Source organism: Hyperolius riggenbachi, chromosome 2 (genome assembly GCF_040937935.1).
Source record: "Hyperolius riggenbachi isolate aHypRig1 chromosome 2, aHypRig1.pri, whole genome shotgun sequence".
Taxonomy (NCBI): Eukaryota; Metazoa; Chordata; class Amphibia; order Anura; family Hyperoliidae; genus Hyperolius; species Hyperolius riggenbachi.
The window spans coordinates 250,330,004-250,357,186 of NC_090647.1; the positions used below are offsets into that span (position 1 = coordinate 250,330,004).

Sequence of the window (27,183 nt, forward strand, 5' to 3'; positions counted from 1 at the left end):
GATGTGAAGTCACTACAGAGGCGCTTTTCATGTTCCTGCCGACTTACTGTCTATGCCCCTACTTATTGCCTGATGAAGCGGGTCATGCCAGCGAAACGCATTGCATCTTTCTTTATGGGGAATATACAATAAATTTGTTTTTCTTAATTGACAGTTATCATGTCTGCTTCTTGGAGGTAAGTCCACCACTGCCTCCCAATTTTTCTTAAAGTTTTAGACCTTTTTATCCTGCTGGCACCTCCGTTCTCTACTGTTTTCCTTTAACAAGGAGACCCCCAGAGCTCCCCATCAGGTTGCTGCAGATAACCGAAGCCCCCTGCATAGCTGCGCTGTCAAACATTAGCAATGTACATACCGCTGCTAATCACCTGCCACCTCTCGCTGCAGGTTTTCCAACGCTGTATTTACAGTGTATGTGTCACTGTAATTACTCTCTCTCAGAGCCTCAGCAAAGCATCTTTGAAGCTCCTGCTGGGCAGGGGCGTTGCTAGCCCCAAAGATCAGTGGCATGTGCCATGGATCTTGTTTGGGGTGCACCGGATGTCCCCAGGCAGTCAGGCAGTGGGCTGCAGTATTGCCACCTCTGGCCCTTTTGGTCTTCAGCAGCGGTATGTAATTAGCGAATGGGTGACAGCGTAGCTACGCGGGTGGCTTTGATTATCTGCGGCAACCTGACGGGGAGCTGCTCTGGGAGTCTCCTTTTTAAAGGAGACACCCAGATGCAGCGGCGGATGTTCGGTGGGTGCGTGTGCATGTGTGGGGAGCGAAGCCGTGGTGCTGAAGGACAGCACAAGGTAAGCCTCACTCCCCATCACCCGGAAAAGAGGGAGCATCGCTTAGGCTTTCACGTGAGTAATGCTCCCTGGTGATCGGCCATCGCACAAGTGAAACCGGCAACAGGATTTGCCGGTAATCCTCGTGCGATGGCAAGGTGATAAGTAGCTCGCATCTGCAAGCTACTTAGTTACCTTGAATAGAATCAGGAACAAATGTGTTCATTCAATGTTTTGCAATCCAGTACAGCAGATTGCTAAAGGATGTTGTGGGTAAGCTGGACACATGTTGGATTCTCAGCCAAGATGGTTTCATTACAATTGTCTTGGGCAAGAACTATACAGCGCGTGTACGAAGATTAAAAGCTGGTTAACATTACACTAGAAAACAGTCTGATTCACACACCACAACGGAGTTACGGGCATGTCACAGATCCTATGATGATAAATGTAATGGTGCCCATACATGATACCATTTTTTTCATCCAATCTTACAATTTCTATGTAGTATAAGGGTAAATTAAGTGAATATATTGAAAGGATAATTAAGGCAGTTCCCTTATATTAGATAGAAATGGTAAGATTGGATGAAAACAAAAATGTACCATGTATGGGCACCATAAGATCTGTTAAGGAATGTGCCGACGTCTGTTACGTATTTGTTCCAAACTCTGCAGTGCCAGAACGCAAACTCACAGCATGAATGACACCGAACAGAAGTTGGATATCTGATGAAACCGACGTGTCTTAACGATTGCTCCATGGGAGTTCTTTTCCATGAAGGCTGACAGCTTACGTGCTTGACTGAACTCCTGAGTGTGAACGAAGTCTGAGGCCACATAGGCAATTTTTACTTCTGTGGCACAAGAGTCACAGAACACATACATTTCCTCTTTTAAAAACATTTGCAAAAAAAAGTTAATGCCTACAGGAAGCTTAATTTCTGGATCTCAACTAATGAATCTTGGTTGTGTAGTCCAGATCCCAGTTGTATGAGAATAATGTATCTCACAAGCTTTTGAGAAAAGAGAGGGGAACACCCTTAGTCCTATCTCACCACAACCCTAGTAATGCATACCACAATGAATTCATGACTACACCACATATTTTCATTAGGCCTCATCTAATTAGATTGTGAGCTCCTTTGAGGGACAGTTAGTGACAAGATATATATATACACTGTACAGTGCTGCGTAATATGTTGGCGCTATATAAATACTAAATAATAATAATAATCTACATGAACTGTTATTCAGGGGAAAGAAGAACCAGTTTAAAGGGATGCTTAAGCCTGAAATAAAAAATCAGTTTTACTCACCTGGGGCTTCTACCAGCCCCCTGCAGCGGTCCTGTGCCCTTGCAGTCACTCGCGGATCCTCCTCTCCCCCGCCACCAGATAGCTTCGTTTTTGGCTGACAGGCGGACTGCTGCTGAGGCCTGGCCACGCGTCTTCTTCTTCGAGTTCCCATCAGCAATGGCGTCCAGCGCAGGCACAGCTTCGTAACGTCTCTCTGCTTTGTGAATCAGGTGCATAGTGTGTACTTAACCTAAAGCCCTCTTCAGACAAGTGGATTATAAAATGCCAGGAAAGTGCATATATCAATTGTATGTGTTTGGTCAGTAGTTTATCTAGCATTTATTGTGATGTTGGTAGCCTTTATCAGGCATGTTAATACTATAGATGTGCAGGGCTGGCGCTTCCATACAGGCAAAGGAGGTAATTGCCCCAGGGCCCTAGAGCTTCTAAGGGATCCCCAAGGTGTCGACTCCCCACCCCCCAGCTATGGTGACTCATGGGTATGGAACTATTTGCATCACCTGTTGCCAGGGTTAATACACAGCCAAAGTCTAAAGCATATAGAGTGTGCTGCTGCCTCCTGTGTCCTGCTTGGATTATGTAAGAGTCCGCTGTGTGTGCACTTTGCGGGGGAAGGGGAGGAGAGAAATAATGGGGATCCCAACAATACTAATGAGGGGACATAAGATAGACATCTGATGATACTGTGTGAGCAGTGGGTGGTCTGGCAGCCAGCTTTGGGGTCCTGGGGGTGGATTTGCTAGAGGGGGCTGTCAGTAGGGCTATTGCATGCGCTGTGCCTGTGCAGGATGCTATTGCTGACGGGAACGCAAAGAAGCAGACGCCTGGCCAGGCCTCCGCAGTCCACCTGTCGGCCAAAAAGGAAACTAGCTGGTTGGGGGGGACAGGAGGATCCGCTAGGTACACACTATGAGATTTTCAGGCAGATTTACTGTCAGATCCAACAAGTTTGATCTGATTTCTGATCAATTTCCGAGCATTTTTCGATCGATTTCCTATTGAAGTGATCAGAAAATGGTCGGAAATCCATCGGAAATGCTCAATCATAAATCAGATTGGGCGTGTTGGAAATAATCTATCTGACAGTAAATCTCCCAGAATATTTCATAATGTGTACCTAGCATTATGCTGGGAATACACGGCTTGATTCGGACTCATTTAGATGGCTCGATAATTTCCGACACCTCCGATCGTTTTGCCGCTCGATTCTGAATGGAGGACAATGGAAAAAGATAAGAAAAACGAGTGGAAAATAAGAGAATCGCCTGCAGAATCGAGCGGGCAAAATGATCGGGCGCAGAATCGAGCAGCAAAATCGAGCCGTGTAGGAGACAGAGACAGATGTTTGTGAAAGTTAAAATGCTTTTCTTGTCAGGCAGGAAATACATTCCTAGTGCTCATTGGTTAGCATAAACCCAGGTTTAATATCCAGTCCATGTTTCAAAGCCCCGAACAGTTTCATAAATTCCAGTGGCGGCTCCAGCTTCAGATTTTTGGGGAGGCTCAAAGGGGGCACGAGGGCTGGCAGGCCGGGCTTGGGGGGGGGAGGAGCCGCGGCGAAAATTTGGGCGTGGTCATGATGTCATGTGGGCGGGGCTAACTTTAATGTAGTTGTACCAGCTAACGTAGTTACATGAAAAAAAAAATGAAGTAAACGCACATAATGACAGGTAGCCTTTCACCAGTAAATGCACATAAGAATCAGCTTTTCAGCAGTTAATGCACGTAATGACAGACTGCGTTTCTGCAGTAAATGCACATAAAGGGACAGCTTTTCACCAGTTAATGCACGTAATGACAGACTGCGTTTCCGCAGTAAATGCACATAAGAGCCTGCTTTTCACCAGTTAATGCACGTAATGACAGACAGTTTCCCCATTAAATGCACATAAGAGCCTGCTTTTCACCAGTTAATGCATGTAATGACAGACAGTTTCCCCATTAAATGCACATAAGAGCCTGCTTTTCACCAGTTAATGCATGTAATGACAGACAGTTTCCCCATTAAATGCACATAAGAGCCTGCTTTTCACCAGTTAATGCATGTAATGACAGACAGTTTCCCCATTAAATGCACATAAGAGACAGCTTTTCACCAGTTAATTCACATAATGACAGACTGCGTTTCCGCAGTAAATGCACATAAGGGACAGCTTTTCACCAGTTAATGCACATAATGACAGACTGCGTTTCCGCAGTAAATGCACATAAGGGACAACTTTTCACCAGTTCATGCACATAATGACAGACAGCATTTCCCCAGTAAATGCACATAAGAGACAACTTTTCACCAGTTAATTCACATAATGACAGACTGCGTTTCCGCAGTAAATGCACATAAGGGACAACTTTTCACCAGTTCATGCACATAATGACAGACAGCATTTCCCCAGTAAATGCACATAAAAGACAACTTTTCACCAGTAAATGCACATAATGACAGACAGACAGTGTCCCCAGCATAGGTAGCCAGGTGTATAGATGTCCCCAGTATATGTAGCCAGGCGTATAGCTGTCCCCAGTATATGTAGTCAGGCTGGTGGTGGTGGGCTGGGGGCCCCAGGGCACCTCAAGCCTGACTGGTGGTGGGCTGGAGGCCTCATGCCTGCGTGGCTGGTGGGCTGGGGTCCCAGGGAAGCTCAGACCTGGCTAGTGGTGGTGGGCTGGGGGCCCCAGGGCAGCACAGGCCTGGTTGGTGGTGGTGGGCTGGGGGCCCCAGGGCAGCTCAGGCCTGGTTGGTGGTGGTGGGCTGGGGGCCCCAGGGCAGCTCAGGCCTGGCTGGTGGTGGTGGGCTGGGGGCCCCAGGGCAGCTCAGTGGGTAGGAGGAGGGTGCCAGTGGGTGGGGAGGAGGGTACCTGTGGGTGGAAAGGAGGGTGCCACTGGGTGGGGAGGAGGGTGCCAGTGGGCAGGAGGAGGGTGTCAGTGGGTAGGAGGAGGGTGCCAGTGGGTGGGGAGGAGGGTACCTGTGGGTGGAAAGGAGGGTGACACTGGGTGGGGGAGAAAGGTGCCAGTGGGTAGGGGGGTCGTCAGTGGAGGGGGGAGAATGCCCATGGGTGGGGAGAAAGGTGCCCCTGTGTTTGAGGAGATTGCCCTGGGGAGAGAAGACAGGAAGAAAATGATCGAGGCGCCAGCCGCGCTAATAAGGGATGCGGGAGCCTGCTTTATTCCTCCCTCCCTCCTCCCTTCCTCTGAATGCCCCCACCTGCTGTGAATGTCCCCTCCGTAGGCAGTGTGTGCGGAGCAGAGCGGAGCGGTAGGTCCTCTTACCGCAATCCATGCTCACCGGCAACTAGTCTCCTGCTTCCTGTGACATCATGGTAAACAGGAAGCAAGAGACTAGTTGCCGGTGAGCATGGATTGTGGTAAGAGGACCTACCGCTCCGCTCTGCTCCGCACACACTGCCTACGGGGGGGACAGTCATTCACAGCAGGTGGGGGCATTCATAGGAAGGGAGGAGGGAGGAATAAAGCAGGCTCCAGCATCCCTTTTTAGCGCGGCTGGCGCCTCGATCATTTTTTGTCATCTGACAAATCCTCCTTCTCTTCTGAAAATACGCAAGTACAGACTTGCGGTGGCCACGGCCAGCAGGGGGGCTTTAAGAGGGGCTAACAAGTTGCCAGCTGGGGCTGAAGCCTGGGCAAGCCCCAGTGTAGCGCCGCCACTGATAAATTCATATTCACATGTCCTTCTTTCATTATCTGACTTGAATCTCCCCTCCACCCCCTGCCCCCCAATATTGTGACTTAAAGAGACTCCGTAACAAAAATTGCATCCTGTTTTTTATCATCCTACAAGTTCCAAAAGCTATTCTAATGTGTTCTGGCTTACTGCAGCACGTTCTACTATCACCATCTCTGTAATAAATCAACTTATCTCTCTCTTGTCAGACTTGTCGGCCTGTGTCTGGAAGGCTGCCAAGTTCTTCAGCGTTGTGGTTCTGTGATGCATCTCCCCCCTCCAGGCCCCTCTCTGCACACTGCCTGTGTATTATTTAGATTAGGGCAGCTTCTCTCTTCTCTCTTATCTTTTACAAGCTGGATAAATCCTCCTCTGAGCTGGCTGGGCTTTCACATACTGAGGAATTACATACAGGCAGAGCTGTCTGCACTCTGCAGGAATAAACAGCCTGACACTTCAGTGGAAGATAGCTGCAGGGGGAAAGAAACACACAAATGATCTCTTGAGATTCAAAAGGAAGGGTGTATACAGCCTGCTTGTGTATGGATGTATTTTCTATGTGTGGACATACTGTACATCAACCTACTTCCTGTTTTGGTGGCCATTTTGTTTGTTTATAAACAAGCTTTTTAAAACTGTTTTTAACCACTTTTAATGCGGAGAGGAGCGGCAAAATTGTGACAGAGGGTAATAGGAGATGTCCCCTAACGCACTGGTATGTTTACTTTTGTGCGATTTTAACAATACAGATTCTCTTTAAGTCTTCCATGCTGTGGGCAGATTTTTGAAGTGCAGTCCTACAGAGCAGTCTCCCTGTTTTTGTCTGTAGTCTGTACCGTGGAGTGATGAGTATTGATACATTTCCGTAGTGTCTGCATCGTCTCCTCAACATACCAAACTTTATTAGGGCATTTCATGCACATGATTGCGTATACCACATTTGATGATGATGCATTGCATGTAATGTATTGCATTAAACACTACTCATCTTGCGGTTAGATTTTCTGCATGTTATTATGCTTACCACAGTTTAAAGGACAATTATCAAAGTTAACTAACATTCTAAATGCCACATATATTTCCAGTAATTACTAGCAAATAGCAATACAAAGGCTTTTTTTCATCTTTTCATTTGTGTGAACAAAAAATGACTGAGAACAGTTTTTACTGTGGGCGTAATATGGAGGAGAGGACTGTGTCCAGCACATCCAGCATACAGAGACAGTCCTCGCTAACAGTAATCTTGTAAGTAAAATGTGTTAAGAATGATAGAAAGCAGAAATATAGCTTCAAATAGTATGTATATAGCTCATCAGCTGCAGCTGTGTGTTCCTGTGCCTCTCTGCTCACACAGTCTAAACTAAACAGTGCTTACAGCCAGGAACAGCTCATTCTGAATGGGGGGTTGTAAGCATCCAAGTCTGACAGGAATAAATGAAAGACTCCTCTTTAAAGAGAGACTGAAGCGAAAAAAAAATTGCCATTTTTACCTTTGATTTTGCTTCAGTACTCTCAGCAGGATTAAACCCCTGCGTCCTCAAAGAGTCAGAACTTTCAGCTTCAGCTCTGCCTCTCCTGCTGTCAATCGCGGCGGATCATCGCCTCTCCCCGCCCCTCTCAGTCTTCCTTCATAGTGTGGGGCGGGGAGAGGCGGAGATCGGTGATTGACGTCAGGAGAGGCAGAGCTGAAGCTGAAAGCTCTGCCTCTCAGCGCAGTAAAATCAGCAGTAAAATATTTGCATAGGGATTTGGGGGGTCTACTCTAAACCCCTCGTTTTGCGGCGGGAATGCGGCGGTTTACTTCTGATGAGACTCCTCCTGAAGCGAGTAATAAGGTAAAAATGGCAATTTTTAATTTGCTTCAGAGTCTCTTTAAAGGAGTCGGCTGCAAGGGGCTGGAGGGAGCCCTAGGTGAGTAAAGCTCACTTTAGGTAATTTGGCTGATAACTCCTTTAAGGGCCTATTCACACTTGCTAAACGCAAAACGCTAGCGCTTTTGCTAGCGTTTTGCTTAGGCGATTTTTTGCGTTGAACATGAACAAAATCGCCATTCACAGTTGGCGAACTTTTATGCGATCGCGTTTAGCGCTTCTATTGCACTGAAACGCGATCACCGGGAAATCGCCTGAAAATGGTGCAGGCTACACGTTTGCGTTTGCTAATTTGCATTAATCGCCTGCGATTAACGCAAATCGCCCAAGTGAGAACGGGCCCATAGGGCATTATTGCACTAGCGCGTTAAAAAGCACTAGCGCTTGAGTGTTTTGTGGAAATCGCCAGCAAAATGCTCTAGTGTGAATGGGCCCTAAAAGCTATTCTATAGTTGCAAAAATCTCTCACCTGTTCTCATATAATCTGTGATAAAGCAGTGTGTGTAGGCAGTGCAGAAACAAATAGTAATTCCTCTGTGAATAGGAAGACAGCACGGTGGCGTAGTGGTTAGCACTTTCGCCTTGTAGCGCTAGGTCCCTGGTTTTAATCTCAGCCCAAGCATTATCTGCACAGAGTTTGTATGTTCTCCCTGTGTCTGTGTGGGTTTTCTATGGGCACTCAGGTTTCCTCCCACATCCCCAAAACATACTGATAAGTTAATTGCCTTCCACATAAATTGGCCTTAGACTGGGATACATACATTTCATAATAACATACATAGACATATGACTATGGTAGGGATTAGATTGTGAGTGACAAAGAAGTGTAACCTTCCCACATGGTATAGCTCTAGCCTGACCTGACACAAGTCGTTACACAAGCTGTAAACAAACTAATTATTTCACACAGGCTGTGATTAAAGACTTCTGAAAAGCTTTTTATTTTTATTGGCTAAAAACTCTATAGATGTGCGTGGTTTACAGAAGAACAGTTTCTTTGATAGTTGTTCTTTAATGAATACACCCCATAGTAAAATATAATATTGATTTCTTAAAACAGAAGGTATTTACAATAATTTAGCTATAAGTGAGCAAGTACAGTTTCCCATGATATATCTGAATAATCATCTCTATGCACACATCCCGAACCACTAGTGTATAGTGAATCTATAGTTTATACCTTTTACAGAATTACACCAATCCAACATGCATACAGCTGTTTTAGACGTACTGGACCTCATTAGCGAATAGGATGGATTGATAGGGTTCTATAATATTCATACATGACAAACTATCTGTCCCCTCAGGGCCATCACATTAGCCCCACATGTGGTTTCCCCACCTTGCATTATGTTTGGTCTACTCTAGATCACCAGGGAAGCTATATTGGAGGTAAAGTCCTAGATCACCAGGGAACTGTAAAGGGGAAGGAGTCACTAGATACCAGGAAACTGTTTAGGGGTAGGAGGGGGACCACTAGACACAATGGAAATGTATAGGAAAGGGAAGGAGGACCACTAGGCGCAAGGGAAATGTATAAGGGAGGAAATGTGGCCACAAGACACCAGGGAAATGAATGGGAAAGGGGGGGGGGGAGCACTAGACACCAGAGAACTGTATAGGGGAAAGGGGGGGCACCATCACTAGACACCAAGGAACTGTTTAGTGGTGGGAGGGGAACCACCAGGACACTGCATAGGGGAGCGATGGTCCCACTAGACACCAGGGTACTATATAGGGGAAGGAACCGGGAGGGGGCCACTAGACATTAAGTTTGGCCTGTAACTTGGACCCAGTGTTCAATTGTGGCTTGGACAACCACTACAGATTGTTCACAGTGAATGCACCAATCAAACAGCATGTTTTTTGTATTCCATCTCTACTACCTTTTCTGGCCCTGTTCACACTGCACGCGTTTCCAGACGCGTTTTGGAAACGCGTGCAGGAGGCCGACACGCACGACATCAGACAGTGCATAAAGTGCACTGTCTGATGTTCACATTGCATGCGTTCCAGACCTGTGCGGTCCGGGAACGCATGCTGCACGCATTTTTTGCTAAAACGCATGGCTGTACCATTCACTTTTCAGTGCTGGGATCAGCCACGCAATGCACACAAACGCGGATGGCGTGCGTTCGCATGCGTTGCGTTCCGCACGCATGGCCATCCGCGTTTGTGATGTGAACTGTTATTTATATATAATAACTGTATATACATACAGTATTAACTGAATATTTATACTGTATGTAATGCAACAATTAGAGGTTGGGATGAATCAACAATCATAAAATATACCGGTATATTGAAGAGAAATCCATATACTGTATTCACTCAACAGCTGTTGTCTGTCCATTAGCCTAAAATGGTAGATTTGAGGCTAAATGGGGATAACAAAATAAAGATAATTGGGAGCTATGATGTGTGACTGGGGTATTTGCAGGGGCGTAGGGCCTGTGGACGCAACGGTCGCCTCGGCGACCGGGCCCGGCTCCTGAAGAGGCGGGGGAGGGGCCCGGGGGGCCCATGTCCGTTTGGACTCGGAGATGGGATCCCTGCGTGCGTTATTGGGAGGGGGGAGCTGCAGCCGTGGGGAGGGCAGTCCGACCTCTCCCCGGGCCCCCCCTCCCCCTCAGATGCAGAGTGCGCAGCGCACGGAAGCGCTGTAGGCAGAACTCACCTGCCTGCGTTCCAAGCGCCGCTGGTCTCCTCCCGCTCTGCATAGATCTGCTGTTACACACTGCTTCCGGCTAAACAGGAAGCAGTGTGTAACAACATCTATACAGAGCGGGAGGAGACCAGCGGCGCAGGGACGGAGGTGAGTTCCGCCTACAGCGCTTCCGTGCCTATCCGGGGGGGCAGCTACCTACTCTAACCTATCCTGGGGGGCCAGCTACCTACCTAACCTATCCTGGGGGGCCAGCTACCTACCTAACCTATCCTGGGGGGCCAGCTACCTACCTAACCTATCCTGGGGGGCCAGCTACCTACCTAACCTATCCTGGGGGGCCAGCTACCTACCTAACCTATCCTGGGGGGCCAGCTACCTACCTAACCTATCCTGGGGGGCCAGCTACCTACCTAACCTATCCTGGGGGGCCAGCTACCTACCTAACCTATCCTGGGGGGGCCAGCTACCTACCTAACCTATCCTGGGGGGCCAGCTACCTACCTAACCTATCCTGGGGGGCCAGCTACCTACCTAACCTATCCTGGGGGGCCAGCTACCTACCTAACCTATCCTGGGGGGCCAGCTACCTACCTAACCTATCCTGGGGGGCCAGCTACCTACCTAACCTATCCTGGGGGGCCAGCTACCTACCTAACCTATCCTGGGGGGCAGCTACCTACTCTAACCTATCCGGGGGGGCAGCTACCTACTCTAACCTATCCTGGGGGCCAGCTACCTACCTAACCTATCCTGGGGGGCCAGCTACCTACCTAACCTATCCTGGGGGGCCAGCTACCTACCTAACCTATCCTGGGGGGCCAGCTACCTACCTAACCTATCCTGGGGGGCCAGCTACCTACCTAACCCATCCTGGGGGGCCAGCTACCTACCTAATCTATCCTGGGGGGCAGCTACCTACCTAAGCTATCCTGGGGGGGCAGCTACCTAACCTATCCTGGGGGGCAGCTACCTAACCTATCCTGGGGGGGCAGCTACCTACTTAACCTACCCTGGGGGGCCAGCTACCTACCTAACCTATCCTGGGGGGGCCAGCTACCTACCTAACCTATCCTGGGGGGCCAGCTACCTACCTAACCTATCCTGGGGGAAAGCTACCTAATCTATCCTGGGGGGCAGCTACCTAACCTATCCTGGGGGGCACCTACCTCATCTAACCTATACTGGGGGGCAGCTACCTAATCTAACCTATACTGGGGGGCACCTACCTATCTAACCGGGGGGCACTTAATTGTCTAACCTGTATTCGGGGCACCTAGCTAGCCTATACAGGTGGCAACTATACTGGCTACCTATATTGGAGGCACCTACCTAACTAACCTATACTGGGGGCACCTACCTATCTAACCTATGCTGGGGGCAACTATTCTGGCTACCTATATTAGAGGCACCCACCTAGCTAACCTGTACTGGCGGCGCCTGCCTATCTAACCTATACTGGGGGCAACTATACTGGCTACCTATGCTGGAGGCACCTACCTGGCTAACCTATACCGGGGGCAACTATACTGGCGTACCTATGCCTGGCTACCTATACTGGGGGGACCTATAGCTGGCTATAGGGATTCGGATATGTGTGTGCGTCGGGTGTTGCCGGGGGAGGGGGGCTGTTGTTGCCGTGGGGGGGGGGCCCACATCCAGATTCCGCATCGGGGCCCAGAGGTTTGTAGCTACGCCACTGGGTATTTGTCCATCACAATTAGCACCTCTGCTGTCCAGTGTTGCTCAACTAGTGAACTTGTGAACCAGCGATATGTCAGTGGTTGGGAAGTGTGATTGCTCAGAGGGGAAGTTGTAGCAAGCCATCCTCTCTTCCCTATGGGCGGGCGCTGTTCTGCACCGTTAAAAAGTAACTGAGCTGAAAGATTTGCTGCATCTCTGCTGTGTTAATCGGAGCGGTGCTGTCCTCCACTATTACACCATGTCTTACGGGCCCATCTACAACCCGGTAAGTGTCTGCGGGCTCTGGATTCACAGGCTGCTCAGTCAGAAGGTTCCCTACCTCTGGAAAGGGGCTCAGCGCGCAGCATCACCCAGCTGCAAGAGGTCGCTCAGGTCACCGCGGGTGTCTCTTCTCTGTTCGTGCTGCTTACAGGGTTGCTGCAGCCACTTCACATTTTGCTGTATTTTCCATCTTCGGTTTTTGTTAGTCATATAAAGTTCTCGCCAGCTTTTTGTTCTTTCTTGACTTTTTGCCTGCATTCTTTTGTGCTGCAACTCAAGGATTGGCTTCGGATTAGCTTGTAGTGCAAAAAACAAAACTGTTCTGTATTTTAGGCTTCAGCATTATATTATAGCCCACGTACATCCATAAAACATTTATTAAAATGTATCTTCAGTCGAAGAAACGGCAGTTATTTCTTTCATGTAAATAAACTATAATGCAGAATGCAGTAGCTTGTTGTTTTATTAGGGCTGGAACCCACTAGATCGATTTTGTGAGCATTTATGCTGGGCATACACAGCACGTTTATGCGCCGGAATCGAGCCAGCGGCTCTATGCCGGCGCGTTGCCGAGCGTCCGCGCGGATCGATTCCCACTTGTCCTCGCGGGCACTTCCTTCGCAGCGCTTATCAGCGCTTCATTTTTGCCTATTGTCCGCCCGCGGGGATCGAGCTGGGAAATTATCAATTGAGCCATCAGCGGCTCGATTGATAAGAAGAATCTGGGCCGTGTATGCCCAGCATTAGGGAGGTTTTCAAAATGCTAGCGATTTCCTTAAACGCTCAGCTAATGTTAATGGATGTGACAAATTCCACTGGAGCGATTACCAAAATCGCAACCGCAGAACATGCAGCATTTTTAGCGTTTTGTGTTAGCGTTTCTGCAATGTAAAGTATATAAACACTGGCGTAATCGCTCGTCAAAATCTACACAGAGCGATTTTGCTAGCGCTTTTAAATTACTGCACCCTGTAAAATAATTAAAATTAAAACAATCTGAATTAAAAACACTAATCGTTACACTATCGCTGGCAAAACGCTAAGGCCCGGTTCACATCTGCGTTCTTTTTCCGGAGCCAGCCGTACAGATCCGGCCATATGGATCCGGGAAAATGGTCTATTTTTACAGCCAGTGTGCTGTAAAACCTCTATTTTCCATAGGATCCTATTGTGCTGCAAAACCTTCCGTTCCACTGAGCGAAACGGTCTGGAAAATTGGGTCCTGCTGCATTTTTTTGTCTGTTCGGCGGAATGGACCACGGAACTGTACGGTCGGTACTGTTGGCAAATGCTAATGTGAACTGAGCCTTGCACTTTTTAAAATCGCTACCAAAATCGGCAGGAAACGCTCATGAAATCGCTTACAAAGCCCTCATTAAAAACGCTAGCGATAGCACTTTGTGGTGGGTTCCAGGCCTCAAATAAAGTGAACAATAGCACATTCTGATTATTTTCCAATGTAAAGATTAGGCATTTGTGAAAATAAAATGTTGCAAAGAGGGGTGGTCATCAAGATGCTAATAATATGAGTTGGTGCAAATGTTATGCTAGTTTTAGGCAAATTTACATAGCTTGGATATGGAACAACCAAATGCTGCAGCCACATATTTGTTTTGTCTAAATCAGGGATCCCCAAACGTTTTGGGTCGAGGGCTGGGTCAACATACTTCAGACTGCTGGGGGGCCAGAGTATACATAGAAGTCTTTGCGGTCCAGACAGTGATGCATACTAAGGTGACAACCTTCTGTCCAATTGGACAACAGTGTCACCTGATGTGGAATTTGATTGGAAACCAGCGAATTACTGCTTTCTGGCTTCATTGTATATGCCGAAAACCAATATTTAAAGATGTAGCTGACTGCATCTATAATCTATTTTGTGTGTGTGGGGGGGGCCGGTAAAAAAGCCTCAGGGGGCCACATCCGGCCAGTGGGCCTTAGTTTGAGGACCACTGGTCTAAATAGTTATATCCTATTCTATCCTAGTTGGCGATAATACCAGAGTTGGTACTCTTCAATCAGTGAAAAGGTGGCCACACACAGTACAATAAAATTACCTGATTTTACGGCAATTTGATAAAAATGTTCAGATTTTACGAAAAATGTGAAGCTTTTTTTTATTTGAGCAAGATATCTGATCAGATTTCCCGCTTTTATTCGATAAAAGTTGATCAGGAGTGGTGGATTTAAATGATCAATTTTTATGAAAATTGTATGGTATGTGTTATATTGTCAGTTTATTAATATATATACCCAAGCAATTTTCTTAAAGTTTCCAATCATTTTTATCATAATTGAGGAAAAATTGAACATAGGTGTGTGGTACATTGGTCAGATTTTTGAAATGTTACAATCGGTCAGAAAAATTGATTGCAATTTTTGAATTGAACAGATATTTTAAAAAAGTGTATGGCGTGTGGCCACCTTTAGGCGCAGGGCTGTGGAGTCAGAAGCAATTTTTGGGTACGTGGAATGGGAATCGGCAAATGTGTACCAACTCAGACCCATGATATTAGGTTAATTGTAATAAAAAAAAAAAAATAAGGTGCTATTTCATTCCAGACATTATAAAGTTCTTTTTGTGCTGTAAGGATGCAGGTGGATTTCATGCTACTGCATGCTGCATTGCTGCATGTACTATGTGTACAGCACTACAAAAGATGTTTGCGCTATATAAGTAAAAAAAAATGAATACGTAATAATAATGTGAGCACACTGCCTATACAATTGTATGGGTATGTACACATCCCTGTATTATAACTGACTACGTTATCCAAACACATTTTCTACAGTGCATTTTTTGGATAATGTGTAATGTTACCTGGTGTGGTTCAACATTCTGATGCTCCCTTCACTCAGGAGCAAGCATGTCGCTAAGGTCAGAGATCCAGGCATGGGTCCCAAATCTCGGCAGCGGTGCGCCGATCCTTCTATGGGACAAAATAGTCCCGCCTGGTCAGGGCCGGTTTAAGCAACAATGGATCCCCAGGGCAAAATAAACCTGGGGGGCCTTCAAACAGATACCCCGGAGCAAAAATTGGCATTAAGGGACCTTTTTTGAAGCTGGTATAGTCAGGGTTTGAAGCCCCAATCGGTCGGAGCTCCACATTCTGGCTACCCCAGCCTGCATGGGGGACAAGGGGTTAAAAAGTTTCAGGAGGGGGGACCCCACATAATTAAAAAAAAAAATTCCCACAATCTAAACATAAAAAAACAAATTGGGAAAATAGGAAAAAAATGCCAGGGATCTTCATACAGCCATATTGCGGCTGTATAGCGATCCCTGGCCAAAGCGCTGCGGCTGCGTATGGACCCCCTGGAAACCCCGTCAGGAAATTTATTGCTCTTTCTTTTGATACATGTAAAATTACACTGCCGTTAGGTACTAAAAGTGACATTTAAACCGCATTTAAAAGTATACTTTTTTCCTTCAAAACTTTAAAATCGATTTTCTCAAAAACTATAAAGTCTTTTTGAAAAATTGTTTGTATTGATCTTATTCCCAATGATCTCCTTAACATATCCTGCAAATTTAGGGTTTCTAGAATTTAAGGTGGATTTGCTATTAACCATTAAAGTCGGCTGGTTTTTAAATGTGTATTTTTTTTTCCTTTGAAACTTTAAAATCGATTTTCTCAAAAACTATAAGGTCGATTTGAAAAAAAAATGTTTTCCTCTTGTAGCCACTGGGGTCCCCTACAAGCTCTGGGGCCCTGGGGCAGCTGCCTCCTTTGCCTCTATGGTAGCGCCGGCCCTGCGCCTGGTATGTCCTGATGCAGAGTGATCTCTGGCATGCAATATTGTGAGGCTGTTTATGACAATCGTGGGTGTTTTTTGTCTAGGGAAACTGCTTAAATAGGTTTAGGGTGGAAGTGGTCCCTGGTTATGTTGACTGCAGCTGAAACACTACCTTATTATGTTTTTTGGCATGCTGCTAACTGTAATGTTTTGTGCTCCGTGCACTGCACAATTCTATGTTGTCTATTGTGTTATGACACATAAAGCTGCTTGTTTCTTAACTTTTTTTTTTTTTAATTAAAGAAGTAGGAACTTCATCCAAAGTTTGGCTGGGCAGGCCCACGGTCTTTGAATTGCAAGTACATTTGGCTGTGCCCATGGCTAATCATGACAGGGCCCCCTTTTTGGGACGGTACTATCATCTTCTTAGGGTTTTTTCACATGACCATATGTGCAGAAGCCGATTTCCTGCACGTGTTAATGGCCTGTGGCGTGACGTTGGCAAGTTGCGGTGGGACGCTGATTAGCGCCGGTAGCTCTAATTTACCCGATGGGAAAACACTGTGGCTGGACGTTACGAAGCTCCCAGATGCGTTGTAACGTAACACTCTGGAACGCTTCGTCTAATGTGAAAGCTATCATGAAAGTCAAATAGCCTTTCATGTTACCTTTCTAGACACAAACTGAGAGCGATCTGTCAAAACGCTCAGATCAACTCCTAGTGTGAAAGAGCCCTTAGTGCCCAGTGTTGCCCCAGATCTTCCGGGATCCTAGCAATGATGTCATTTTGTGGTTTTAGTACAGACACTTAAACATGCATCAGAAAAAAGTATATTGAATCAGACCCTGCTTCAAGTTCACTAGAAAAGCTTTATTCAGAAAGATAAATAACACTGTATTGACACTTTGGCCTCGATTCATAAAAATGTGTTCGGTGAAGTAAATCAGTGCGGGGAAACTCCGCGTTCGGTATTTCAGACTTCTGGGTGGTCATTCATAAAATGTTGCCAGTTGCGATAGCAGAGCGGAGATTTCCCGCTGTAGGCTGGCGGTAGGCTGTCGGTAGGCATGCGGAAACACAGGAGCTGGCTGAGTTCCTCAGTGCACTGCTCTCTCTGCTGCTGCTTGGAAGGTCTGTCCCATTGACTTACATGCACTCCGCACGCTTATCGCTACATCCGAGCAAGCGGTATTTCCCGTTCGCATACCGCTTGCTCTAATTTTTATGAATGGACATTTTGTTACATTTCCGCCTAGAATCGCCGCATAAGGCGGTGATTTATCACTCTGCTCCGGAATGTCAGCTCCGCATGCGGAAACAGCCTTTATGAATACACATTTTGTTCAGTGTTCGGTAAAATTGTTTGTTTTCAGCATTTCCGCATGCGGGAATGCTTTATGAATCGAGGCCTTTGTGTCACGTAAAAACATAAAACACTCACTGCTAAGATGTTCATGCACAGCCGGCTGAGCTCACACAAACAGCATAACTGTCATACCAGTCAGACCTGGGATCCCCTCACACACCTACTGTAAGCGTATATAGCTAAACTCTTAGTAGTGAGTGTTTTATGTTTTTAAGTGACACAAAGTGTCAATACAGTGTTATTTATCTTTTTGAATAAAGCTTTTCTAGTGAACTTGAAGCAGGGTCTGATTCAATATACTGTTTTCTTGGCACTTACCTTTTTCAGCCCCATGCTCCCACATAGGCCTCGATTCATAAAGCATTCCCGCATTCGGAAATGCAAAAAAACGCTCACTTTACCGACCACACACCAAAATATGCATTCATAAAGGCTTTTTCCGCATGAAAAGCCGACATTTGCGAGCAGAGTGATCAATCACCGCCTTGCGCGGTGATTATCACAGCAACAGTAACAAATGTCAATTCATAAAGATTAGAGGTAGCGGTATGCGGACGGGTATTACCGCTACCTCTGATGTGGCGAGAAGCGTGCGGAATCCGTTGCAGTGAATGGGACAGACCTCCCAAGCAGCTGCAGAGAGAACACCGCACGGAGGGATTCCGCCTGCTTCCCCTGTTTCCGCACGTCTCCCGACAGCCTAACGCCTGCCTACAGCGGAGTATCTCCGCACGTATATCACAAGTAGCTAAATTTTTATGAATTACCACCCTGAAGGCGGAAATACCGACAGCGGTGTTTCCCCGCTCGACTTTCCCCGCTCGCAGGCAGTTTTATGAATCGAGGCCAAAGTTTTGTGGTGTTCAATGCTTAAATTACCTGTGTGTTCCAGGATTTAAATATTTCTTTACTTAAACATGCATCAAGCTAGTTTATAAAGCTATTCTCTGCATAGAACATAAACACTATATAGCATATGTTACAAATACTGTGCTTGTTTTTCAGCCTGTTCCATTCACTACGCACTTTCACAATGGCCTAAACGATGGGACGATGGTGGTGATCAATGGCACTGTGCTTCCATCAGGTGACAGGTATGTGTGGGCATAGACTGGTAGCATACATGGAAATGCTTGGATAACTGCAAGGAATGGGTAATATAGGGGTTATCTCTAAGGGTGCGTTTCCACTAACGCAAATTTGCATGCGTTCCCTGCATGGAAATTCGCATAACCAATAAAAGTAAATGAGCCTGTGTCCACTTGTCAGGAAAACGGAGCATTTTCTTGTGCAGGAAAAATCTGCACAGCAGAGCCATCCGATTCCGGACACCACACACACCGCATGCGATTCGCATACAATGTATTTAATAGGGAATTCGCATGGCGGTTTTGTATGCGAATTTTCATGCGAATTCGCATACGATTTCGCATAAAATAAATGAAAAAAGCACAGAATTTAAGGGCTCGTTTCCACTGTAGCTGTGCGGAATCGCCTGGATTCCACCGCTGAAGAAATCGCATGCGGCTGCGTTTCCCCATGCGGATTTACCCGCGATTTCGCATGGCAAGGAGCCAGGCGAATTTAACCATGTCACTGCCTGTGTAAAGTTCCATTGCCTTTCATGCGAAATCGCATGCGAAATCGTGGGGAAATCCGCATGACAAAGCCGCATGCGATTTCCCTTTTGAATGCATTAGCGGCAATTCGCCCGCATTCCTGCCGCACGCGAAATCTGACGGCCCTGTCGTGCAGATTTTTCCCGCACCGAAAAACGCCGCCGCACACGTGGAAACAGCCCCATCCACTAACATTGAGTATGCGAATCCACATGCAGTGCCCGCATGCAGATTCGCTATAGTGGAAACGAGCCCTAACTGACATGGTTAAATTCGCACACAGCATCATCCATGCGAAATCGTATGCGAATTCACAGTAAAATTTGCATACAACTGCATGCGATTTCGCTCCTGCATGCGAATTCGTCTGCGGGGAATCCACGGCGATTACACACCGCACTAGTGGAACCGCACCCTAAAGGTTATAGAGGCAGCAATACGACTTTTCTGGCTGACACTAGAAACCTGAAAGACAATAAGCATGGTTTATATAGAAAGCATAAGATCAAGGCAGCAGCATCGGGATCACTCAGCACAAGCTCCTGGACTAACATGTCTGATACTAGGAATCCACGTTTCTAAATTTGTGGAAGATCTGTTGTTTTCTGTTTTAATAGTTTTTATTGAATATTACATTGGTAACAGTATGGAGGGATTCTAGGATGGGTGTAGTGCCCCCTAGAGAAAATGAGAGAGACCGGGAGCCCAATGGTGCAATACTGTTAGATATAGGAGCAACGTGTAATAGATAGTATATTATACTCACAAAGTTAGGTTGCAATCCTTGCAAACACCGTATGCACCTGTGCGAGAAATAACTGTCCTGCTTAGTTGTCCAGGCGAAGCTGGATGCTGGATGGTCGCTCTGCTTGAAAACGTTATAGTTGAAGATTGCAAAGTTGTAACACCTTCTATGGAGGTCTATGGCTGTACTAATAACTGTGGTGGAGGTGCCCTGATATGTTTAAAGCGTTGTGCTATGTATGCCCTGATATGTTTAAAGCGTTGTGCTATGTATGCCATAAGAGGTAAGAAAAGGCAATCGCTTACCTCTCCAGATGATATGACACTGGCATATTGGAAAAAATATTTATTTCAACACAACCAGGTATGACAATGCGTTTCACAGGTACTAGCCCGCTTCCTCAGGTCAATTCAAAGAGTTGTGCCTGACTCGTGAAATATATATCAGGGCGCCTCCACCACAGTTATTTGTATAGACATTGGTAACAGCACAACCTTATACAATACATCTTATAAACACAACAATTGAAATTAAAAAAGTATTGAAATGTAACCCTTATCCTGGGGTGCAGAAGACACTTATCAGCTAGAACAACGATAACATGTACAGCATATCAGTGGGTTAAAGCTGGTATGTTTTCAAAACTTTTTACCCTTATGCTCTGATCTAGGCACAGTCCACCCAGAGCATATTTAACCAGTATTTACACTTTGTGGTGTCAGCTTATATTGTCCAGGAAATGGCCTTCCCATCGCTGTCACCAACAAGAGAGGGAACAGTGAGGGGAATCCACAGATTCCAAGGGGGGAGGCACCTAGGACCTGTAGTGAGTTTCTTACATCCTAGGCTTTCAGTAGGAAGTGAAATTAAATAGAAATAACATTAATAGTGAGAAGAAGAGAGAGGGGGTAAGGCAAAAGGATAAGAAGAGGGGTAATGGGTTCAGAGAGGACAGACTTACTTATGGGGGCTTTCAACCGAGAAAATCATTGAGTCTTTTGGAATCACTTTCTTAGGGGACTTGTAGGTCAACTGGTATTATCTGATCCACAGGTGTACAGCCCTCAAGCAGAGCAGGAACATCCACCAGGCAAACTAGGCAGGTACCTGGGACCTAGTGGGTGTTAAGCGGCCCGCCAGCCAACTTCTCTGCCCTCTCTTACCCAAAAGACCACATGGGGCCCCCAGATCCACTACCCTGCTGAGGGCCACATTACATCTTAATTCATCTCTGCCCTGAAGCAGGGCCACCATGTACCATAATGCCCACAACACCAGAAGAAATAGGTGAAATGGCGGGATTGCTTTTAGACAGCCTGGATAGGGTGAGCTATCACCTCACCATGACCTTAGTGTTAATTTCTATCTGAGTTGATAGATCTGTGAGGTAAATGTTTCCACATCTTCCATACCTCATCTCCGTCTAGCTCAGCCCCAGTCTCCTTTTCTCAGATATGAGAAGAAGGGGAATGCAGACAACTGTAAATCAGTGAAATAAGACCCTTTGCTAGCGGATTTTCATGACATGAAATGTTATTGGTTAATATGGATTGTTGCACTTTCCCATTGTCACAGCTCTGCTACACTTTTCTTTATGCGTACGTACGAAAAGGGCGTCGGGAAAAAAGGGCGCGTGGTATAAACGATAAATGGAAATATCGTTTATAGAAATTATTGTGTAGAATTTCGTTTATAAATAGTGATTTAAAAATGTATAAATCACTAAATAATGTGTATGAGATCGGCAATTCTTAAAACGTTAATCTTCCCTGTTTGTAAAGTGAAACTTATATTTTCGTTTATTAAAAACCCTCCCTGTACCTATCCCTAACCCCTAGACCCCCTGTTGGTGCCTAAACCTAAGACCCCCCTGTTGGTGCCTAACCCTAAGACCCCCCTGTTGGTGCCTAACCCTAAGACCCCCCTGTTGGTGCCTAAACCTAAGACCCCCCTGTTAGTGCCTAAACCTAAGACCCCCCTGTAGGTGCCTAACCCTAAGACCCCCCTGTAGGTGCCTAACCCTAAGACCCCCCTGTTGGTGCCTAAACCTAAGACCCCCCTGTTAGTGCCTAAACCTAAGACCCCCCTGTAGGTGCCTAAACCTAAGACCCCCCTGTTGGTGCCTAAACCTAAAACCCCCTATGGATAATAATGTTTTACAGACATGAATAAATAAAGAATGTAAAGAAAAAAAATGTAAATTATTTTTTTGGGTGGATAATAATGTGTTAGAAATGTTTTAGAAATAGTGATTTATTATCTTCATAAACGTTATTCGTCACGGGCTCATTTTGTAAACTTAAATCATCACAAACATAGTTATAAATCCTTAAAAATCTCCGGGCGCCGTTATAAATCCTTAAAAATCTCCGGCGCCTTATTTTCCCCGTTCAGCGCCCATTAAACGATATTTATAATGAAAGTGAATGGGGCGCCCTTTTTGTCCACTTGTCTCATGCGCCCAAATCTACTGCTTCCTTTCTTTATACCCACAAATGTGTTAAGGCCGTTATTGACTTAATTTGGTGGGAAGGAGGTTAGCTATGAAATAATGGATAAATGCTGCATGTTGGATATTGTCCAGCTGATACACCGTTACGCATTTCTTTTGTCAATATGGTACTGGCTGTTGTCCCTTTAAGGTGTCCATTAATGGTACAATTTTTTCATCAGATGCGATCTTTCGAAGCAATTTTTATGACCAAAAGTAATTGGAAATTAATTATCGATTGTTCCCATAAATAGGTTGATTAGTTCATTTTCTCTCTTCAAATGAGATCATAAAATTCAGCATTTGGATCAATTACATTTTCTGTTCCAATAAACCATAGAAACATTTTATATCGATTTTTGCCTATAGACTATCGTTACATGCAATTCCACATGCATTTTTTAAATGCGGCAAAAATCTGCAGATTTTTTTCAAGTGTGACCTCTGTCTCAAATATTTTTTCTTCATGTAGCATCAATATTTTTGGGTGTTCAAGATGCAGATTTATTTTTCACTGCAATATGGATGAATGAGAATTTTCACATTTGCAAATAACTAATAAGGTTTATGTAAGACCGAGCGCTTGGTTTTAGAGAAGCTTTCTTCTATATACAGAATACCATCACCTCTTAAAGGATACCGAGGTGACATGTGACATGATTAGATAGACATGTGTATGTACAGTGCCTGGCACACAAATAACTATGCTGTGTTCCTTTTTTTTCTTTCCCTGTCTGAAAGAGTTAAACATCAGGTATGTAAGTGGCAATTCCTGTCTGAGTCAGGACTTGGTCAGACTACGGTGTGACCCTCAATGATAAGAAATTACAACTATAAAACACTTTCCTCTCAGAAAATGGCTTCTGAGAGCAGGAAAGAGATAAAAAGGCTCAATAGGTCATAGATTTTTAGCTCTAGCATACTTCAATGAATGGGTCATTGAGCAAAAACAATAAAACAGTAAAAACATAAAAAGTAGATTTAAATATAAAATAAAGCTGTGGAATATCTTTAAAAAAATAATTTTTAGGATAAAGAGGATAGATACAATTGTTTATTTAATTTGTTTATTTTAACCTCGGGTATCCTTTAATATGAGCTACTTCTTGAAGAATCAGATGGAAAATGTCAGTGATTTTTCACAGGTGTTTGAATAAGCCTCCAATATGCCGGCTACTGAGTATCTACGATTAATAGCGGTTGTAATCCCACGCATGTCTGCGTCTTAAAACACACAACATCTCCTATCTTGTCTGAGTGTGGCTGGGGATGCTTTCAGTTGTGCCTCCATGAGATAGACGCCTTACAGCTGTGCACATGAATGCCAGATTGCAATGTTATTTGTTTTTCTCCCTGCCTGCTCTGTCATGCGAGATCACTGCCCCTCCATAGCTACAAAATGCATCGCTAGCCTGTACAGCATCAGCCCCTGATTTGTTGCCCGAGGAATCATTTCCTCAATCCCTGATGGGCAACAACAGTGGCATGCAAGTACCTTTGCATTCATTTTTGCTCCTATTCAGTGTAGACCTGTTGGCAGTGCTCAGAGGGGGCAATGTTGTTTTGTGCTTAGGAGGTGTGTGTAAAGAGATGCTGTCAGTAGGTAAAGCTCAGTAATGACTGGTAATCTCCCCTGCAATATTTTGCAATTTTTTTCATATGCCAAATAAGGAAATAGAAGTGAACTAAAATTGCACAAGATCTTTGCAGATTGTCTGAAAAATGCTAGAAAACCTAGTTTTGTAGGTAAGACTCCAAGGGGCTCATATGCAATTCATTTTTTCTCCGGAGATTTTTCTTAGGTGATATTTTTAAACCTTGTCAAAGAAATTCTTTTTAAACCACCAGGAAGCAAAAAAATTACTACAAATAATTTTGACACTCCCTTTTCATCTACTTTTTTAGTTCTTTTTCTATTGAAAAATGCTGAAAAGTAATTTTAAATAGAGGATGAAAAATGATCTCCTAAGAGTAAACTTAGGAGAAAAAGTGAATTGCGTATGGCCCTGAATGTTTACCATTGTAAATGTAAATATATTTTGGCAACACTATTGGAAAATATAGTGGTACTTAGGCCTAGTGCACGCCAAAAAACACTAGCAGATCCGCAAAACGCTAGCAGATTTTGAAACGCCTTTTCTTCTTTTTCTGTAGCGTTTCAGCTAGCATTTTGCGGTTTTGTGAAGCGTTTTTGGTGTAGTAGATTTCATGTATTGTTACAGTAAAGCTGTTACTGAACAGCTACTGTAACAAAAACCGCCTGGCAAACCGCTCTGAAGTGCTGTTTTTCAGAGCGGTTTGCGTTTTTCCTATACTTAACATTGAGGCAGAAACGCATCCGCAATCCAAAATCTGCAGCAGCCCGGGAGTTTGCGTTTCTGCAAAGCGCTTCCCGCTCTGGTGTGCACCAGCCCATTGAAATACATTACCCTAGCGGATCCGCAGCCGCAAGCGGATCGCAAACCGCAGCCAAACCGCTCTGGTGTGCACTAGGCCTTAGTGAAGGTAATTCTTCACACACACAAAAAGTTAAAACTTGGGAAGCTGGTGGGAGTGGCTTATTGGTGGACAATATTGTGATATGTTGGGGCTGCAATAAATTACTGTATTTCTGAAACTCTGAGAAAACAGCATTGGTGATAAAATACATCTGTAACGAGAAATAGCAGGACATTTACATGTTTAGAACATCGGCTCCTGTATTCTACCACGTTATAAATATTTGTTTTGGTTTTGTGATTTTGGCATTCATCCCAGTGCAAAAATCACTAATATATGTGGAAATGTGTGCTTTACTTCTGTTTGTTACTCTTCCTTATGCAGTTCAAAGGGCTGATCTGCTAACAAGTAACATAGAAACAAGTGTTTCCCTGAACCTGACTGGGTATTTGGTTTTTGCCTTATTTACCTAGTAAGGTCTTAGCATAGAATTTTACAATTCACTTGCACAGTATATGCTGTACAAATCACCTACACATTATTATTATTATTATTATTATTATTTATTTATAAAGCGCCAACATATTCTGTGGCGCTGTACAATGTGAGAAAACAAACAAGGGGTACATAATGATACAGACAATGATATACATCAAATATGAACACTGATACAAAATACAGCACTGCTGATTACAATAGCAAATTTAACATGATGACTAAAATGTATAAATGTCTAACAGAGTGCAAGCAATTAATTGAATAACGTTCTATGACGCAAAAGGGTGAGAGCCCTGCCCTTGCGAGCTTACAATCTATTAGATGTTTAAACTACAAAATGATAGACACTCTGTAAATGGTGTTTGCAAATGCTTGTCACCAAACAGGAAGGTATGATCTATTGTCAGTTTAAACTGAAAACCTATTACTGAATAAACCTTGTGATTAAGGTCATTTGAGTTCATTTCTTAGCAGTCCATTCCTAGTTGTTTACTCATTACAGAGCTTTTTGATAGCTATAGAAGGCCATGTCTGAAAAGTTGCTAGTGATGTCCAAAAGCAAAAGCACCACCGCAAAGCACATTTAGGAATATGTATACTTCATTTTCCACCGCCAGGTCCTTCCCACCTCCAGGTCCTTCCCACCTCCTGGTCATTTTCCCTGTGACCACCTATAACTAAAAATGTTGTGCAGCGTTTTAGGCTTTTAGGCTACTTTCACACTTGGTGCAGTTCAATTATCCTGTGACATGAGAGCCTGAGGCAGCACAATCGCACTGCACCATATCCCCATTCACATTACCCTGCTACAGTATAATATGCGTAGTGCCACCCTCTGCTTAGTGATGTACTCCCTGCTGAACAGGAAGTACGTCACTGGTTTACCATCACTCTGTGCATGCGGTGTGCCGCTACCGTGATCGCTCACGCACACTTACCAACCGTGTCACCATAGACTGGCATTGCTGCATAAATGCTGCATTAGGTGGGAACTATGTAACAAAAATACATGGGGATTTCAGCTGTTAAGACACTTAGGGCTTGATTCACTAACTGGCACTAAGTGTTAGCGCCAGAGTAAAAAAGAGTTTTCGGGCGCTAAGCCGGTTAGTGTGCCTTATCTGAGTTAATGTGCCTTAAGTAGCTTTGTGCACACTAAATAGCTTTGTGCACACTAAAAGATGGACAAAGCTACATCGCAAACTGCAGATAAGGCACACTAACCTCAGATAAGGCACACCAACCTCAAAAAACGTTAGCGCTGTAGTTTGCGCCCACTAAGTGATAAGGCACACTAACCGGCTTAGTGCCAGTTAGTGAATCAAGCCCTTAATTGTGATGGTTTTACTGTGTCAGTGATCTTGTGAACTGACCGATATGGTGTTTGCAAATGCTTGTCACCAAACAGGAAGGTATGATCTATTGTCAGTTTAAACTGAAAACCTTTTACTGAATAAACCTTGTGATTAAGGTCATTTGAGTTCATTTCTTAGCAGTCCATTGCTAGTTGTTTACTCATTACAGAGCTTTTTGATAGAAATAGAAGGCCATGTCTGAAAAGTTGCTAGTGACGTCCAAAAGCGAAAGCACCACCATGTATGATGGCAGTAGTGTATAGGAGTTCATCTGTGCTACTCTTACACTGGCCATACGATTATAGACTGTTACCTGATGTGGCAAAATGATCAATTCCTTTCTTAGTGGAATCGATTTAGAAAAGAATGGATTCCTACAGCGACACATTAATGTTTAATAGATTTCAGCAGGGAAAATCAGTTGGACCACAGCGTTGGCCTATGAATCATTTACCGTCTTTCCTGCTAAACTCCCGAGTCCTGACCTTCATTTTATGCCCTGTCTGATCAATATTTTTGGCGAAGACAGCAACAAAGCTGTTCCCCAGTAACTGGGTCTCTATACACCTTGACTGTGTTGTAGAAATGGTTCTGTGGCTAGTCAGGACAATACCCACTCTGGTCCTAAGCACAAGAAAGGACACTACTGTGGCCAGAGAG

General features: G+C 44.9%; 1 protein-coding gene across 1 annotated transcript in view; it reads left to right on the forward strand.

Annotated features, from left to right (window-relative positions):
• The first annotated feature begins 12,166 nt into the window (after window positions 1-12,166).
• The window catches only part of LOC137546246 (galectin-9-like), a 47,737-nt gene continuing 32,720 nt past the window's right edge, over window positions 12,167-27,183 (forward strand). The window contains exons 1-2 of the mRNA XM_068268490.1: window positions 12,167-12,275; window positions 18,382-18,470. Of these exons, the coding sequence (XP_068124591.1) occupies window positions 12,249-12,275; window positions 18,382-18,470 (116 nt within the window). The 5' untranslated portion in view covers window positions 12,167-12,248. The remainder of the gene's footprint in view (window positions 12,276-18,381; window positions 18,471-27,183) is intronic.